Source organism: Bubalus kerabau, chromosome 9 (assembly GCF_029407905.1).
Source record: "Bubalus kerabau isolate K-KA32 ecotype Philippines breed swamp buffalo chromosome 9, PCC_UOA_SB_1v2, whole genome shotgun sequence".
Lineage (NCBI taxonomy): Eukaryota > Metazoa > Chordata > Mammalia > Artiodactyla > Bovidae > Bubalus > Bubalus kerabau.
Window position 1 is genome coordinate 75,791,988 of NC_073632.1, and position 18,484 is coordinate 75,810,471.

Genomic DNA, 18,484 nt, shown 5'->3' on the forward strand with positions numbered 1-18,484 from the left:
CTAAAAGAGCCAGAACAGAAAGTCCAGACCATTAAAAAAAAAAAAAAAATCTCATCAACTATAATACTCATCAACTGTCTACAGAGTGTTATATTTTACTTCAAATTTCCTTTTCTCTCCCAAAGATATAAAAAACAACCACTGGCAATGTCAAATAAGCATATGGTATAAAAGATTTAAAAAAAAATGTGCTTACCAATATTTCCTCCAATTTCATACAAAAAAACTTCCCCATTCTTGAGAGTCTGGGCAACTCCACTAGCAGGGACAAGACAAACTGATTAGTTGCATCATCAGACAGCTTGCAAGTAAATCACTTTAATGTGCTTGGGGAATTCTAGCTTGTATGGAAAATTCATAACTTAGACATACTGTAATTATCTACACGTTTGTATTTTCCCATCTGTTAAATGTGTTGAACAGTAATAAAAATGTCACACCTGTAAATTAAAATAAACAAATGGAATCGTACATCCAAAGGTGAAATAATAAATCACTACCTAAATTTGTAAAGTTAAAAAGAAAAGTACCATTTTAGCTGTCCATAAAATTATTAATATGGTCATCTATTTTGCATAGGGGCCAGAAAGGTCCTCATGAAACTCTAAGAAGAAATGTTTGCACATTGCATTTATTCAATAGTATTCCTCACAGGGTTGCTGTGCTGGCCGCTCTACTAGTGCACAAGGTGAATATAAAGAACACAGCACAGTTCATAGGCCTCCCTGTGCTAACTGTCGCAATATGGGAGGTAGATGCTCTCAAAATAGAACCAAACACTCATGACGATGACTTTACAAGTAGAATGCATCTACAGGTTTACACTCTTCAGAAAGTAAAGTCTCCAGAACATCAGGTTTAACAGTGGCAAAATTAAGTGCTTTACAAACATCTCTATTATTTGGAAAACTTGCCAAAAAGCAGATTCAGAGCTCTAGAAAATCTGATTTAATATGCCTAGGTCAAGCCCTAGAATCTGGTTTTTAAGCACTCTCTGGTAGATGCTGATGCACAGACGGGTTTGGGAACCACTGACAGAGGACCTGAGGACAAACTCCCCGGAATTGACGAGAGAAAACCAGGGCTGACTTTTACCCAAACCAGTAGAAAGATGTGATACAGCAGAAGCTTTCCTAACCAACCATTCAGTGGCCCCTCTAGTTACCCAGCTCCATCTACTCTGCTGTCCACAGCACCCTGACCACTCAGGGCTATGGGAGTTCTCATGCTTACCATCCTCCCTGTTGAGCCATATCCTGACCAGGAGACAACTCACTTTGCTTCCAAACTGGGGTATGCTTATTTTTGAAATTAAATAATTTAATAAATACATTTTCATTTTTAATACAGTATATAACCTGATAAACTATAATGAGAGTCATTATTTTTACGAAAACCAAATGGGATGTTTTGGGAGACGGGAAAAATCTAGTCAGGTTACTGTTCTCCGATTGTATCTCCAATATTTATATTCTTATTTTACTTTAAAGAAACCTAAACTAGATTTTTTGGTATACATTAACTTTCACTTAATACTAATCAACAAATCCATAATTAAAGAAAAGGCAACAGCTATTACCAAAGATTGGTGAATGAATGTATAATTTATTGCACATTTATTTTATGTCATTTGTGTGTTCTTGGCTTCAGTAGAGAAAGCAGGGGAGGAAAAGGATGGAGGGAAGTGGGGTTTCCCACTGTCCCTGTACAAGTGGAAGGCAAAGAAGGAAAGCAAAGTCATGGAAGAAAAGATACATATAAGTATTTATTGAAAACATCACTTATTAGATGGCCCAGACAAATGCTATGTACTTCATGGTCATTTTCCTATTTAATTATCACACAGCTATAACGTAGGTCCACTTTTACAATGAAGAGCCTGAGACTTACAGAGATGATAAAAACTAGCTTAACATAAAACAGGAGAATCTGGTATTTGGATCCATATTATCTGGTTCCAGCATCCCCAAGCATAAAAGAAAGGGTTGAGCACTGGGCGGAGAAAAGGCAAATGGGCAAAGAAGTTTGCTAGACTTCCCTTTGGATGGAGCGGGATGGTAGAGGAGAGGGGGAGAAGAAAGGATTCTGCTTTAGTGCGCAGCAAATGTTTGCTTAATAAAAGCACCACAAGCAGTAAATCCAAATAGACAAAGGGCAATTGTCAAAAACTGGTAGTTTCTTATAAGAGTATGTCTATAAAAGTCACAGTGGAGTGTATCATACAACTTCAGAGCCACACCTTGTATTACCTACAAGCAGAGGAGCACAGCTGCAGACTAAATTGAGCATCTGGGTCCTGCAGGTAAACACTGCATAAATTAAACTATGTCTAGCCTGGAAGAGCTGCTTATATCTGAAGTCTGGCCAGATCTTCAGGTAGACACTTTGGGAGGGGATGGGAAGCCATTCCTGGTGGGAAGAATGGCATCTACTTGGTCAGCTCAGGGAATAAAGAGGAAGTGGATTGATTTCCTCGAGGCAGAAAGACATTTTAGGGAGCAAAGACATCGAAGAAACTCCAACTGCTCCCAGAACCTAATCCCCGCTCCCCCAATTCCAACTGGTCCAGGAATTTATCCCCTCAAAGTCCATCTATTCCCAGACTCTACATCAGTGGTCCCCAGATCCATGATGATCTCTTGGTCCCTGAACCAGTAAAGAGAGGGGTTAAAGGACTTCCTTTGGGGACAAACCCCAGATTTAGAATTCAGCTCCACCACCCAGGTGACATGTGACCTTGAAAGTCTCAAGTTTCCTTATCAGTAAAATGGAGTACTTCCCTCAGAGTGTGGTTGAGAGGAAAGTTTAAGCCCAGAATTACCAATAAGCCTCTCTTTTATTTCATCACCATCTGTTAACTACACAGGCTCATTTCTTCCAATTTACAAACCACAAGGGAAGACACTTTAAGATATTTTTTATACCCTTTTCAACATTTAGCAGAGGGCCATAGACAGAGCAGAGACATATTAAATACATGCAGTTCTGTATTAAAACTGGAGAAATTTTGACAGAAAACTTGAATGAAAGAATGAAGAGATTAAATTCTATCGGAGATGAAATCAGTATAAAGACGCTAAACAGCTAATGCCTCTGAGGTCTCTGTCTTAAAAAAAAAAAGTTAGATTTATTTATTTCAATAAGTGGAAATGAGAAAGGAAAGCATTAAAATATAATTTTAGCTAAAAATAAGAATTTGAACACTGAAATATCCATACCCTGTTCGAACCTCCAAAATTCAAGAAAAGATGTCTCAAACATGTCTCAAAAAGTGTGAGGGAGGTTCAAGAGGGAGGGGACATACGTATACTTACGGCTGATTCACATTGTTTGTTGTATGGTAGAAACCAATACAACATTGTAAAGCAATTATTCTCCAGCTTAAAAGGGATGCCAATGGCTTTCAAAAGACTCCTCCTGCCTCATCAGCCCCATAACAGAGGGGAAGATATGGTGGTCTCTACTGAGGAGGGTGTGCTTTGTCCTGTGACTTCAGAACTCCTCGGCCAGCTGTCCCCTCTGAATTCTTTATACTTTCTGTCTTAAAATTTAAGCATTTCTTTGTATTCATTATATTTCATTGAAAAAGTTGTATCTTTTGTTTTAATCCCACTGTATCCTAATTAGTGATTTTCCTAACAGACTACACATAGTAATTAACCTCCAAATCACCATATTCTGGAAAGAATACTGAGTAGTGTCATGTGCCAAGTCCATTGCAGACAGAGTGAAGGAATGCTCAGACTGCCTGCCTGCAACAGGCTCAACTTGAACACAAACTACACGCAATGAACTCAACTTATTCCAACAGTATTATTTTTAAGTCTCCTTTTCTCTTCTACTAACATTTTAAGTCCTTCACACCAGCCATCGTTTAAAAAAAAAGGAAGAAAAAAAAGAAAAAAAGGGGGGAGGGAGAGAGAGCAAGTGAGTGATACCATGCAATAATTAAAACAAAACAGGCCTCTACCTTTCTTGGCTGAGAAATCTGGCAAGTACATCACTGGCTTTGAGTTCTTCAGTTAGCTGTATTGCCATGGAAACTTTGGAAAGATGGGGAGCTTGTACTCGAATCACTCCCTGAGGAACGTCAGCCTGCAAAGCAATAATGACACTGGAACAAAGCTGGCAGCAGCTGGAACGTGTAACTCTGTACAATGCATTATACGGTAAGTGTGCTTAACTACTATGCATTTTACTTCACTACATAAAAACCTTAACTACTGTATAATGTAATTTACTAAATTACATCAAACCTCAAATATCCTCTTAATGGTGATAGGGGAACTTTATAATGCCTGTGCAGTAATGCTTAATTATTTTTAAAGATGTAAAGAATGACAGCAATAACCATTACTGCCATATTAAGTGCTGATTTCTGAGTATTATCTACTGGAGGGTGCTTCTTCGTGTAGCAATTTATGAAATTGAATCAGAATGAAGTTACTTTGTGGGCTATTGCAATGTATGCATTAAAAAAAAAAAATCTTCCTGCACATTCACAAAACTTCACAAAAATTTTGTCCCTGAGAGTATTAAAATAAATGAAACATACTTTTCCAATACATTTGTATTGTGTCAGTTCCTCACTCGGTCGATAAGCACACACTGTGACTGCACACTTTGAACCTGGGATGACTCATTCTAAATCCTGTGCCCACTGATGTTAAGAACATTTTATGTATTTGGGAGGCTATCAAAGAAAGATTTTGAGGATTATAATATCAAAACATCAACTATGGCATTCAAAATATTAGACTTAATTAAGTCCTAATGGTTCTGCTAAAATAAATACTAACTTATTATTTATAACCATATGCTCTTGAACAGACCTTAGACCAAACAGCATGCACAAATTATGTTTAAACAAAATGCTTTAAACACTACAAATACCCTGTTTAATTCAACCATAATTTACTAAGCATCTACTGAGTACCACATTGTGCTACTGATGTTTAGCAAATTTATTTACTTAGCCAGTAAATAAATAAGACACAAGTCCTTTGGTGCACAATAATTTTTGTGCTCACAGCATCATTTTTTAATGTATATGGTCTTGAATTTTTTTTAACAAAGTATAAATATACCATACATGGAATTAATGTGATGCTTTTCAACATGTAACAAAAATAAGATCATTTTTAGATCAGGTTGCATAAAAACATAGGTGTCCTCAAAAGATATAAGATTGCTTCTCAGTAACATCTGAAATGTAGTATGGGAATAACAAAGAAAAGTGATACTGCACAGGACTATCAAAGGAGCAAAGGGTATGATGACAATGGTATTGTTCCCCCAAATGAATCCCAAACACCCGCTTCACCTGTAGAGACAGCCTGCACCCTCATCTGACCCCTCAGTGATGCCCTATAGGGGGCATGCCCCTCCAAGCCACACAAAGACAAATCACGTGGGGCTGCCCACTGGCCATCCAGCTGGGGATAGACTGCATTCCTAGCACCCTGGCCTGAGTCCTCTCTCTGGGGATACTGTGCTCAATCCATCCCTGATCCTAGCCTGTGCCCTGACCCCTCAACTCCTGCTCAATTTCTCCCATCCAGCCTGGACCCTTGCCTTGGTTTGTTGACTTCCAGCTTCTGGGGCTTGTAGTTTAGCCTGATACCTTACCTAGTCTCTGACCTCCACCTCACCTCTAACTTACAAGGCTAATTTGCCGTTGTCCTTGATTCTAAGACACATTTTCATCTGTAGTATTTTGGAAAATAAGCAGGTTCTTACAACGACTGGGGCATTTCACGTGCTACTCTTGTCATCCTTTCCCAAAGCAGTTCTTCAATCAGTGAAGCACCTTGTAACTCAAGGATTATGCTACATGCACTTCTTCTTGGGGTTCATCTCTAGCTACTATCCTGCTATGGTGATTCTGCCTGCTGGCCTGGCCTCAACTGTTTCCTCATAGGATGTGAAAAACAATAAGCTTGGCCTGATAACTTGAATGTTGGAGTGATAATTGTAATATTGTAATAGCAACAGTACTGAGTCTGTGTTCATAAAACCCAATCTACCTTGTCTACTCAGTGAAAAAAATATTGGTATTTTGGATTCTGTTAGTCTATTATTACCATACCATACGAGGGTCCTAAATAGCAGGTTCGGGTTTGCAGATCAGCATCCAGTTTACCCTGATTTAAAAGTTAGGAAATTCTGCTAAAGTCATAGTGCCAACTATCCTGACAAAGAGGGTTTCTTTGGTGAAAGTCATAGTCATAGAAATTATTTCCATAATTACATCTTCTACAATCCTAGACTATCAAAAAGGGCAGGAAAACCTATACTGACATTTAAAGTGAAGTAAGATGATATGATTAAGTTTTTAAATATAGAAGGTCCTACAATAAATGAGTTATAAAATCAAAATGACCCAGAAAAATAATAAATTTGCCATAGAGAGTTCAGGCATATAGCAACCTTCCTCTGCTCCCTGCCTCTCCCCACTATTTCTTGTGGCACATTCCATTCTTTGGATAAAAAAATAGTCAAAATTTGCTGAAAATACCCACACTTTCCTGTATTTATGTACATTTTCCTCCCCTTCTGAAATATTCCCTGGTATCCATCCATTTTTCAAGGCCAAGCTCACATACCTCAAACCCCATGGAACACTCCATAGATGGTTTCTGACTTCACAGAATCAAAAGGAAATTCCTCTTTCCATTGAAACTCCCACTGAGTCTCTTTTATAATGGAGATCCTAATTTATGACACTTGCATTCTAGTTATATGCCACATATCTGAGTCGTATCTGTAGCCATCTATCAATGTTTATTGATTAAATGAGTCACTCAAACATATTTTTCACTAGAGACTTCCCATGTAGGGCCAGTGGTTAAAACTCTATGCTCCCAATTCAGGGAGCATGGGTTTGATTCCATGTCAGGGAATTAAGATCCTGCATGCACATAGTATAGAAAAAGTCTCACTCAAAATCATATGCTAATAAAAGTAAAATTTCTCCAGAATAAAACTATAGCAATGAGCACTTTCCTTAATAGCAAAACATAGTCTTAGGAATATTGTCTAAAATAAAAAAGTTAAGTTGCCTCTATCTATCATATGATACTACTATTCGCCTCGCTACTGAGAAAAGACAGGGAGGGAAAGAGAACGGAGGATGCAGTCACTTTCCCCCCAAGGCATCTCATGAACAGCTGAAGACCCCTAATAATAGGACCATGGCTACACTTCCCAAATGAGTTCAGGGAACATACTGTGGAGAGTATGGCCAAGCTTTCTTGCAAAGCACAACAGTGAGATCAGGATGGTGTGAGGAGTTGTACCCGACAGACAGCACCGCACCTCTCGTGGGCATCCAGACTCTCTTTGATTGTTAGTTTAGAAGGAAGAGGCCCAGGTACCAGCATCTGAAGGCACTTGAGAGTTCTCAAGTGTATGTGAAAAGTCAGGTAATTGCTGTATTTTGGCTTTTGCCAGTATATGGGGAGCAGCTTGTGTATAGGTTGCTTATGGCTATGAAATTAAATATTTCCTATACTTTGCTTGTGTGTGTGTGTGTGTGTGTGTGTGTGTGTGTTCATGGGAGGGAGGAAGAGAGAGGGAATTCTCAAAGAGTGTTTATTTCCATGGTAATACATCTCATCCAAATTCTCACTACACTACAATAAAAAGATTGTGAGCCTCACTCAATTTGAATCTATTCTGCTCTTTACTGTTGGAGGAGAAATTAGCTTAACTGATACATGTAATAGTTAAAGATGAAGCATTTGAAAGTTGTTTCTGGAAAGTTTTCCCTGGTATCTTGACAAGGATAGGAAAATGGTATTTACTAAAGATGACAAATAGTAAATGATGTCAAAGTTCTCATTTAAATAGTGTATGACAATTACTATCAAGCTCCAAAATCATGGTGTATTAAATACTAATGATGTTAGTATACTAATTACACTGAGCTGCCAAGCTTTGAATAGACACAACATGCCTGTTGATTGGAGAAGGCAATGGCAACCCACACCAGTACTCTTGCCTAGAGAATCCCAGGGACAGAGGAGCCTGGTAGGCTGCAGTCCACTGGGTCGCGAAGAGTTGGACAAGACTGAGCGACTTCACTTTCACTTTTCACTTTTGTGCATTGGAGAAGGAAATGGCAACCCACTCCAGTGTTATTGCCTGAAGAATCCCAGGGATGGGGGAGCCTGGTGGGCTGCTGTCTCTGGGGTCGCACAGAGTCGGACATGACTGAAGCGACTTAGCAGCAGCAGCTGACTCTGTCTCTTACTTCTTGGAATTCTTTTGGTGTGTTTGTGAGCTGAAGTTTTATAATGTACAAAAAGACTAGGAAAGAGCATTATTTGACTAACATGATTAAAAATTAGTCACAAAGGATTTCACAACTTACAAAATGCTAGTTAATTTCTTACATATGCAAAGACTGTTAAAATAGAGAAAATAATCTCATATGGTCCTCACATGTTCTACATATTGAAGTCAAGTATATTTTTAAAAACAGGATCTTATTTCTTACTATTTCATAAAATAAACAATGATTTTATCATTTTTTTCAAAAGGTATAGACAAATACTGTGTTGCTTATATTTTTATACCCTAGAGATTAGAAATTTAATGTCAGACCCTTAGAAGAAACATTGATTTCCTTTTTTAAATTAAAAGATAATTTAAATGTAAAGCTGACATCTTTTAATACTACCCCCCACCCCAAAAAAAAAAACAAAAAAAAAAACCAACCACACACCTCTGTCTTCAAAGGGGCAAATTGGAAATACAGCTTTCTCAAAAAAAAAAAAAAGCCAAATATAATAAATATTTTGGAAAATTTAACAAGGACATTTTAGCAGGGTATCTTCAACTAAAATGGCATGTTCATCACTTTAGTCTGTTTGGAGGTGGAGATACAAAAATCATTCTCTGTTATCTTGAACTGTCTAATTTTAATTGTGCTTTTGTAACCCAAATGCTTAAACTTTTATCCACCTTACAGACACAGAGAATTTTAAAGGTCTGAAATAAGTTTTATCATTAATAAGCACTTAATTGACAATGAAATAAATTCTGACATTTTTTACTTTTAATATGGTATTTTTTAGGCACTATAAAAAATCAGAGAACATCTGAAAGAAATAAGATTTTATGCTTGATATTGTGATTTGATTTTCCATATGTGTCCCCCAAGTAGAGCCAGACACTATTTCTAGACCCAAAGCAGATGCTTGAAACAATACCTGTGACAATGCTCTGGGTCTGAGCTGTTATGTGAAACCACAGATGGGATTCTAAGCAGAGTTGTGACTAGACACACAACCTCAGCCACAAATGACCCAGAGTCTACATCACACTGCTGCCAACTCCAGGATTCTTCTGAAATGGCAGAAGATGAGAGTAACAGATTTCTTTTTCATGTCCAAAACCCCAAAAATGTCACAAGATCATTTTGGAACTTTTAGCAAGTCATGTAAACTCTCTAAAGCTCAAGTTCCTCAGCTGTTAATTAAGGGTGTGACCAGCAGATCATCCTGAGTTAACACTGAAATTCAACCTCAGGGAAGAAAATGTTTGTTTCCACTATAATGATGGCAGATGGAATGAGCAGCTTGCCTTATTTCACAGAACCTCACAGAGCCCTGCTCTCTGCTCATGCTCTCTCATAAATGCAGTCTCCTTTTACTTTTAGAGGTATACTGGACTGATAGAAGAAAAATCACACAGATCTAAGTCCACAATGGACTTGAAGCCTGTGTGATTCAGCAATTCATAACCAAATGCTCATCAAAGCTGCCCAAGATCCTTTTTAAACAGAGATGCAAAATGAGGTAATTATAGGTGAAATGATGAAAGGTCTATGATTTCCCTAAAAATACTAAAAGGAAAAATGGTGTGGAAGACAAGATGGAACAAGATATAAAAATGTGTTTGATGGTTGGTAATAGGTTTATGGAAGTTGACATACTATTCTATTTTTGTGTACTTTAGAGAAATCCCATAATAAAATTAAATTTATATGCACACAAACACATGTGCACCAAATGGGGGAAAATTACCCTGACAGTTTTTAATACAAGACACATGTGTATGCCCTGTGCTGAGAGATTCTGATTCACAGGGTCCAGGAAGTGGCCTAGTCGTGATTTTTTGCTATTTACTTTAAAAAAATAATAATCCTACAGAGGCCCCTACTGCATACTTCTGGCTAAGCACCATTAAGCTGTTCTTACTCTCATTTTATAGAAGAAATTGAGACCCAGAGAGAAAGTGATTTGCCATTAACATCTCATTAATGGCAAAGCTAGGGCTATATCAAGCCACATGACCTCTGATGTTTGATGCAGCGTGTTTATATATATATGTGCATGTGCGTGTCTCTGTGTGTGTGTGTATGATATCAATCCTAACTCAAGTTGAAGGTAATCAGAAAATGGTTCTTTTCAAGTGGTCGATAATTATGTTATTTTTCACCAAGTGTTTCCTCCATGTTGTAATTAATAGATAAGTCTCATTAGTACTTGGAAATTCACATTTGTACCAAACAATTACTATGCTGCAGCCATTATAAACATTGGTCTTGCTAAATAGATTGAGCGTGTCCCTTACATTCTGGTTTAAACTATTAATCCACCTAGTCCAGCATGTCTTAATAACAGGAATACCTTGTTATATACAGTTAGCATTCAGAGGGCTTTAAAAAAAAAATATTAGCTTGATGAATTCTCATTGGGGAAAAGTCACAACTAACCTTTCAAATGCAAAATCCAGAGGATCTCTCATCCAACTTTACTCAACCTCTCTGTAGCATTTGGTACTATGACCAAATTCCATTACCCTACTCTTCTCCCCAGGGCAGCTACAACACAACCTTCAACTTTCTGTTCCTTCCTATTACTTTCTGGCCTCTTCTACCAGTTCCTTTTCCATGGCCCACTATTTAAATATTTGCATTTTTGCTTTTTTTTTTTTTTTTTTTTTGCTTTTTCATTCCTAACCCCATGTACCCACTTGTGTAAAAAGAATCACTTTATGGCTTCAAATACAGTCTCTATGTTGGTCCCAAATGCATGCCTCCAGCTCTGTCCACCCCCTGAGCTTCAGGCCCATGTAGACAACTTTTATGCCAAAAACGGACTACCCCAAAGTCTGTTCCTTTTATTGGATGTTTTATCTTGATGACAAAGTCTCCCAAGGTAAAATCAGCAAGTCATTCTAGATTCCTTCTTCTTCTACATTCCTCACATTCAATCAGTTTTACCATCTCACTGATAAGGGTCTTACAGGCTCACAGTCAACACTCTTTTCATTCCCAAAGCTGGGGCTTAGCTCAGCCCAAGCCTGTTTTTAAAGCTATATATTAAATATATGTAATAATGGCAGTAAAACATGTTCATTTTATTACTATACCTAAGCCCAGAATTTGGGATATATATATATATATATATATATATATCCTTCTCAGAATTTTTCTGTGCTCTGTGGGTAAGACAGGCTAACAGCAAAGAGACCTAGATTTAAAGTCCTATAGACTTGGTTTCAAATTCCAGCTCCACAACTTCCTATCTAGATAACCTTAAGTAAATTATTTACGATTGCTAAGCCTCCCTTTCCTGATCTGTAAAAAAAACGAGACTATTTTAAGAGTAAATTCCAACTAAACAGCAGCAGCAAACTGCAAGGAATACTAAACAAACAAAGTGTGGGTAACATGTTTAGCAGCATACCTGACCTCTGATAAGCATTCAAAATAATGATAATTATTATCCCTTACAAATATAGCAATAAACAACTCACTGATTTGTAATTTCTTCCTTCAACATATTACAAATATCTTCCAATGTCATATACACACTTTTTCACTTTCATGGTATTTCATTAAATAGATACATCATAACATATTTAACTGATCACCTCTCTCCTTTTGGATTATTTCTAATTTTGATCCATACAAAGAAAATGGCAATGAATTTAAGCATAATTATTTGCATGATTTTGAGGATTTTGCCACATGCTCTCCAGAGAGATTTGACCAATTTATTTATATATACTCCAATTAACAATGAACTTAGCTGACATCTACCTAACCTTCTCTCACAATATCCTTCACCTGCCAAGCATAATAACTGCTCTAAAATGCAAATACAATCATGTTACCTCCTGGGGGGGGAGGTTCACAACTTTCAGCAGTTCCCCACCATACACACAATAGAAGCCTGGCTCCCCCTGGAGCCCCATTCCTGCCTTCTTTCTGTCCCTGCCCTCCATGCACCTTACTGGCCAGGATGACTTAATTTTCCCTCCAAACACCTTCAGTCATCCTCACTTAGATATCCAACACACACCTTCTAGTCAACAGACCCTAAATTGAAATTGTGATCTTCCCTAAGTGTCAATCCCATTCTTCAATTTCTTAGGCCAAAAACTTCTGAATCATTCTGGACTTTTTTCTTTTTCTTTTTTTTTTTTTTACAACTCATCATTTCAGCATCAAGAGATCCCAATGGCAGAACTCCCTGGCAGTCAGTGGTTAGGACTCGGCACTTCTATGGCAAGGCACATAGGTTTGATCTTTGGTTAAAGAACTAAGGTCCTGCATGATGTGTGGTGTGCCCAAAAAAAGAAAAAAAAAAATTAAATAAAAATCCCAATGGTCTAACTTCAAAAAATATCCAGAATTTTACCACCCCTCAATCTCCTGATCTGTCACTCAGATTACGACATGAACCTCTTAGAAGGTCTCCCTATTCTATCTTCACTCTCCTAGAGTCTGTTTTCAAAACAACAGACCAAGGGATCATTTTAAAATATAGATTTTCAAGCCTTTCTTCAAAAGCCTGAAATGATCGTGCTTCACCCAGGGCAAACCCAGATTCCTAACAACGGCCTACAAGGCCCTGCATAACCTGGTCCCACTGTCCCACTGACTTCATTACATACATTGTCCTCCTTGCTGGCTCCACTCCAATCACAATCACTTCTTGCCAGTCCCCAAGTGCCTTAAGGCTTTTGTGCAGTCTATTCCCTCCGCCTGGAAAGTGCTGCCTAAAATATAGACCCAGCTTAGTTCCCTGCCCTCCTGCACATCATCCCCAGACCATCCAACTTAACACTACAAGACACTCCCCACTCCCGATTCCTCTTTTTCTGCCCTACTATTTTTATTATTATTTTAGGTGCATTTAACCACATACTCGGAGAAGGCAATGGCACCCCACTCCAGTACTCTTGCCTGGAAAATCCCATGGACAGAGGAGCCTGGTAGGCTGCAGTCCATGGGGTTGCTAGGAGTCAGACACGACTGAGCGACTTTACTTTCACTTTTCACTTTTATGCACTGGAGAAGGAAATGGCAACCCACTCCAGTGTTCTTGCCTGGAGAATCCCAGGGACGGGGGAGCCTGGTGGGCTGCCGTCTGTGGGGTCACACAGAGTCGGACACAACTGAAGTGACTTAGCAGCAGCAGCAACCACATACTAACATACTATATAATTTATTAATTTTAATTTTAAAATTTAAGCTGCATAAGAGCAGCAAGCTTTATGCTTTGTTCATAGAATGTATTTTGAGTGCCTAGAACAGTGTCTGGCACATAACAGGCACATATCCAAGAATTGTTTAACAAATAAAACATCTCAGGCAGTTTCATTCAAATGATTTGGGTGGAGAGTCAAGACACACAAAACAACATGAAAAATCTGGAGTGGGCAAGGGGGGATAGTTTATGGAAACATAGATGGCCTGTGTTCCTGGTATCTCAGATGGTAAAGAATCTGCCTGTAATGCATAAGACCCAGGTTAGGTCCCTGGGTTGGGAAGATCCCCTGGAGAAGAGAATGGCTACTCACTCCAGTATTTTTGCCTGGAGAATTCCATGGACAGAGGAGCCTGGCAGGCTCCAGTCCATGGGGTTGGAGAGAGTCGACATGCCTGAGTGACCAACACACACATGTTCCACCCAAGTGAATAGCTGCTACTCAGATCCAGGCAATTGCTACTCTGCTGGAAACAGATTCCCCCTAGGGCAGGGAAACATGAGGATACTCCCACTTCCAATATGTCCAGTTAAGATGGATGTCCAGACTTTAAGGTTAAAATGTTTTAAAATGCTGGCAACTGATGGGACTTAGGTAGAAAACTAATTGGTGACTCACCACATAACCACAGTACTTGACATTATCTTGTACTCTGTTGTTCTGTCATTGTTTCCCAATATTTTTTCTCCTTAATAAAATGATAGTAGCTTGAAAAAAAAAATTCTGGTAATTGATGAAATTGTTTCAACCAAAACGACAAGCTAAATGACCTCCACTGTGGGCCACGATCACCCATGGATGACCACTCTGCCTCTCTAATGTCCACTTCCTGCTTGTGGCCCAGAGTCCTCTGGTCAGGCTCCATCACACAGTTCTAGCATCTCTGAGCTCCACCCTCCTGCATCCTTCTCTTGCTTTCTGTGGGACAGCACCAGCCCCATCTCCCCCTGAAGACCTAACAGGGAGTGGGGGCTTGGCACCAAGGAGGCATTTACTAGTATTTTGTCAGAAGAATTGCTGAATCTCAAAAGAGAAAATCAAAATCAAAACTCAAAGATTAAGTGACAACTAATGCATGATTTAACTGAGAGTTAAATCCAGGCTTAATCCCACGCCTTAAACTGACAATATAGCTTTTAACTAGTATAGACACAATTCCCAGACCAGCTCTTATCTATTTAACCCAAAGGTGTTCCCTGGTGGCTCAGCCAGAAAAGAATCCGCCTACAATGCAGGAGACCCAGGTTCGATCCCTGGGTTGGGAAGATCTCCTGGAGAAGGAATGGTTACCCACTCCAGTATTCTTGCCTGGAGAATTCCATGGACAGAGGAGCCTGGCAGGCTATAATCCATGGGATCTCAAAGAGTTGGACATGACTGAGTGACTAACACTTTCACACTTTACACTAAAAGAAATCCAATGCTATTTTTCTATAAATGACCAAATCATTTAAACATTTCATCTCCAAAAAATTAACATTTTAATTTCTGTCTAAAAGACTTATTAAAAAGGTACAGCACCAAGTCTGTTTTCTTAAACCGTTCCTCAGAGTATGACATTGTAACTGTCTCCTTAAATATTAGTAAAACAAGAGTATAAAGTCACCTACATTAATGTGAATAAGCAGGACTACAAAAAAAAAAAAGTTCACGTACTCATGACATCCTTAGAAGTAACAAAACATTCTAAGTTAAATAAGAACGATATCTTGAAAATCCTTTCTAACCTGTATCATTTCTCAAAAAATACCACACTATGTACAACTCCCATTTATTAAATTTTACATTTTTAAGATAATACAAATTTACCCAAAAAAGTTTAATGTCAATAAAATGCTATTTTTTAAGAATGAGAGCTATAAATCAATAAAGGAGAAAAACATTTTTTTGTGTGATTACTGGATCCCTAAGTAGGCCAAAACAGGAAAATCAGACAAAGGCTGGTAAGTGCATTTCCATATTATTCCACAAGATGTCAGCATGTAACTGAGGAACCTCAATGGTGGAGCTGGTGGTGGAAGGGTGTCTTCGCCATAAATAGAACAATAGAAACCCTTGCATTTCATGTTCTTAAGTTAGAGCTTTCATAACTCACTTCTAAATGTGTTTTCATATACATTTCATTATTTTAGCCCAGTTCTTAAGATATTCTTACGGAAGTTTATGATTACTAATATTTAGATATCCCTTTTTAAAATATTTTAATTTTCTGTGTTCCAACATAACTCTTTCCAAATTCTTATGACCCCATTAAGACCCTTTGAAGACTTGCTGAAGTCCAGGGAGGATTTTAGGCACAACACTAATACTTACCTATTTGTTTTTCAGGGTTAGTTATTTTTCCCCATTTTACAGATGAGAAAAGTGAAGAAAAGATCAGTGGTTCACACAAGAGAATCTTCAGCCACTAAACATTACAACTGGTGGACAACTGCTATCTCCGTGTCATCTGTGTGTGTACATGTGGGTGAGTGACGGTGAGTGTGTGATGAGACATTCCTTTCTTGTTGTCTTCCTTTGTTCTTTATCAACAAACTCACATGCTGAGTCACCAAGACCTGTGCAACTATCCCTACTTATTATTAGTACTAATGAGCATAGTTACCCTTATTAATTACTTTAACTTATAAACAGTACCAGAGCTTAGCAAGTGTGTAGATAGTCATACTATAAAACATTTAAAACTCTTTGATGTATATATGATATTAAAAACAGTACTGCAATCTGCATAAATACATATATCTTCAAATTGTTTCTTACATCATTTGCACTCTTATCTTGCTTTTCATATTTTTCTCGATCATAAGCCATTTTCTTCAGCAATTTCTTCATGGCTTTTTTATCTTTTCTTTGATTTTCAGTGTTTTGCTTCCTCACTTGGTTGACAATAAACTTGGGAATCTATGGAGAAATGAAATCAAGTTTGGGGAGGAAAAAGAAGTAGCAACATTTTCAACTATTGAAATAAGTATCTTTATTTCTTATATTTGGAGAGAAGTAAAAGTTTTATCTATTTGATAAGACTATGCAATTCATTAAATCTGTGGGGAAAAAAATGGATCGTATTACTCACCATGCGTTCAGAGCCTTCAGGTGATACAAGTTACCACCCACTGTGTAAGGTTCAAAGAGAGGCTGGGTGAAGTTCAAGGACATAGGGGCCATTTCCTATGCCAAGACTGGAGACTGCCTGAGGTAACTGACCTCAACAGTTGGCCCCTTTGTGTGGGGGCTTCCCTGCTGGCTCAGATGGTAAGGAATCTACCTGCAATGCAGGAGACCGGGGTTCGGTCCCTGGGTTCGGGAGACCCCTGGAGAAGGGAATGCCTGAGGTAACTGGCATTAGGGGTCACCACCTCAATGGCTGGCCCCTTTAGGGTTTACCTATGTATAACCTTGCCTCTTTAACCTATAGACCTCTTCTAAAAGCTAACCAGCTAGCCTCTCCTGTCAGAAGAGAAAGAAAAACTCACTAAGAGCTGATGGATGCCTAACAATAATCCAGGAAAAAATAATCCTCAGAAATTCCATTAGCAAAAATAATATATTTTAGAAGTTACCAAATTGAAACAATAAAATCATGTTGGCATTTTAAGAAATGAGATTTAAAACATTAGTTTTTTTTAACTGCATTTGAAATCACCTATATTGGTTACTTTTTTGCAGAGACTGTAACAATATAAAAATAATAAAGACTTCAAGATCTAGATATTATCACATTAACAGAGCTTGAAAATATATACTTACTGTCCACAGGAGTTTTTGATACCTAATCAGTAAGTGCATGATATTAGCTATCCCGGCTGCCATTACAAATTCTCGCTGTTCGCCGGACTTCAAACCCAATGTGTGATACATGAAGAGATTTGGGGCCATGACCATTGCTACATTCATGACTGTCATCTTATTTTTCTCTTTATTGTCTACGACTCTTTGGAGAAATTCAAGCAGGGCCTGAAACAGAAATGGCTCTTTGAGATCTGTGTCATACTTGAAGATAAGAGATTAAAGCACTGTAGCACATGAGATTTTTATTTACTTAAAAAAAAATTACTAAGTTGAACATAACCACAGTCAGCTGGCCACATCCAGTGGGCCTTGTCCTCAAAGCTGTTCTATTGGTTAACACACCCTGAGGTGGTGCTGTGTGTCTGCTAAGGACTATGGCCCTGGGGAATGATGCAAGAGACACACATCTGAGCTGCCAGTGGAGAGAGGAATGGAGAAGCATCAGACTGCATGCCTACCAAGCCATGGAGCACTGAAAAATAGTTACAATATCAAACAAATATTCACTTTGCAGGAAGTGCTGTACTTTTAGGAATTAAAATTTTAAAAAAAGAAAAGAAAAACCTTAAAAGGATTCATTCAATCTCAGTTGCATTTGTTTTAAGGGATTCAGTAGCTGGCTGACATGAAATCCAAAAAGAATGGAGACTCTGATGGGGAGGAAGGGGAATAGCTAGAGACAAAAAGAAGAGAATTTAAAAAAAAAAAAAAAAAATGAAAAGAAGCTTTTCACCAGACCAAGCCAGTTTATGCTCAGTTTGATGCCACCCACTTCCCATCTCTATCGCCAATACTTAAGTCTCCTCCGAGCCTCTCCTATACAACAACCACAGGCAGCTTAGACCACCCTTCTGCCAGGACAGAAAGCTTCCACTTCTTCTGCGAATCAGTTTTGGTCTAAACCATTAACAACAATAACTGCACAGATAGTCAATGATATCTATGAGCAAGGCATTGTTTTAAGAACTTCATAGACATCATTTCACTTAATCCTGGTTGGAAATCGAAGCTGTAACGACTTTCATCATACAGATGAGAAAACAGAATCTAAGAGAATGGATGTAATTTACGCGATGTCATAGAGTGAGCAAATGGGGGAGAAGTAACTTAATTACCTATCTATTGGCTTTGTTTCTGAACTCTTAACTATTAAAAGAAGCATGTTTTCATATTTAGCCTAAAATTC

The 18,484-nt window shown here is 38.2% G+C and overlaps 1 protein-coding gene across 7 annotated transcripts in view; it reads right to left on the reverse strand.

The window, feature by feature from the left end:
- ARHGAP18 (Rho GTPase activating protein 18) overlaps positions 1-18,484 on the reverse strand; it is a 206,328-nt gene that overhangs the window by 2,745 nt on the left and 185,099 nt on the right. For all 7 annotated transcript variants that reach the window (XM_055535602.1, XM_055535605.1, XM_055535606.1 and 4 more), the window contains 4 exons: positions 17,257-17,463; positions 16,270-16,410; positions 3,971-4,095; positions 197-258 (listed from right to left, as the gene is read on the reverse strand). In XM_055535602.1, the coding sequence (XP_055391577.1) occupies positions 197-258; positions 3,971-4,095; positions 16,270-16,410; positions 17,257-17,463 (535 nt within the window). The remainder of the gene's footprint in view (positions 1-196; positions 259-3,970; positions 4,096-16,269; positions 16,411-17,256; positions 17,464-18,484) is intronic.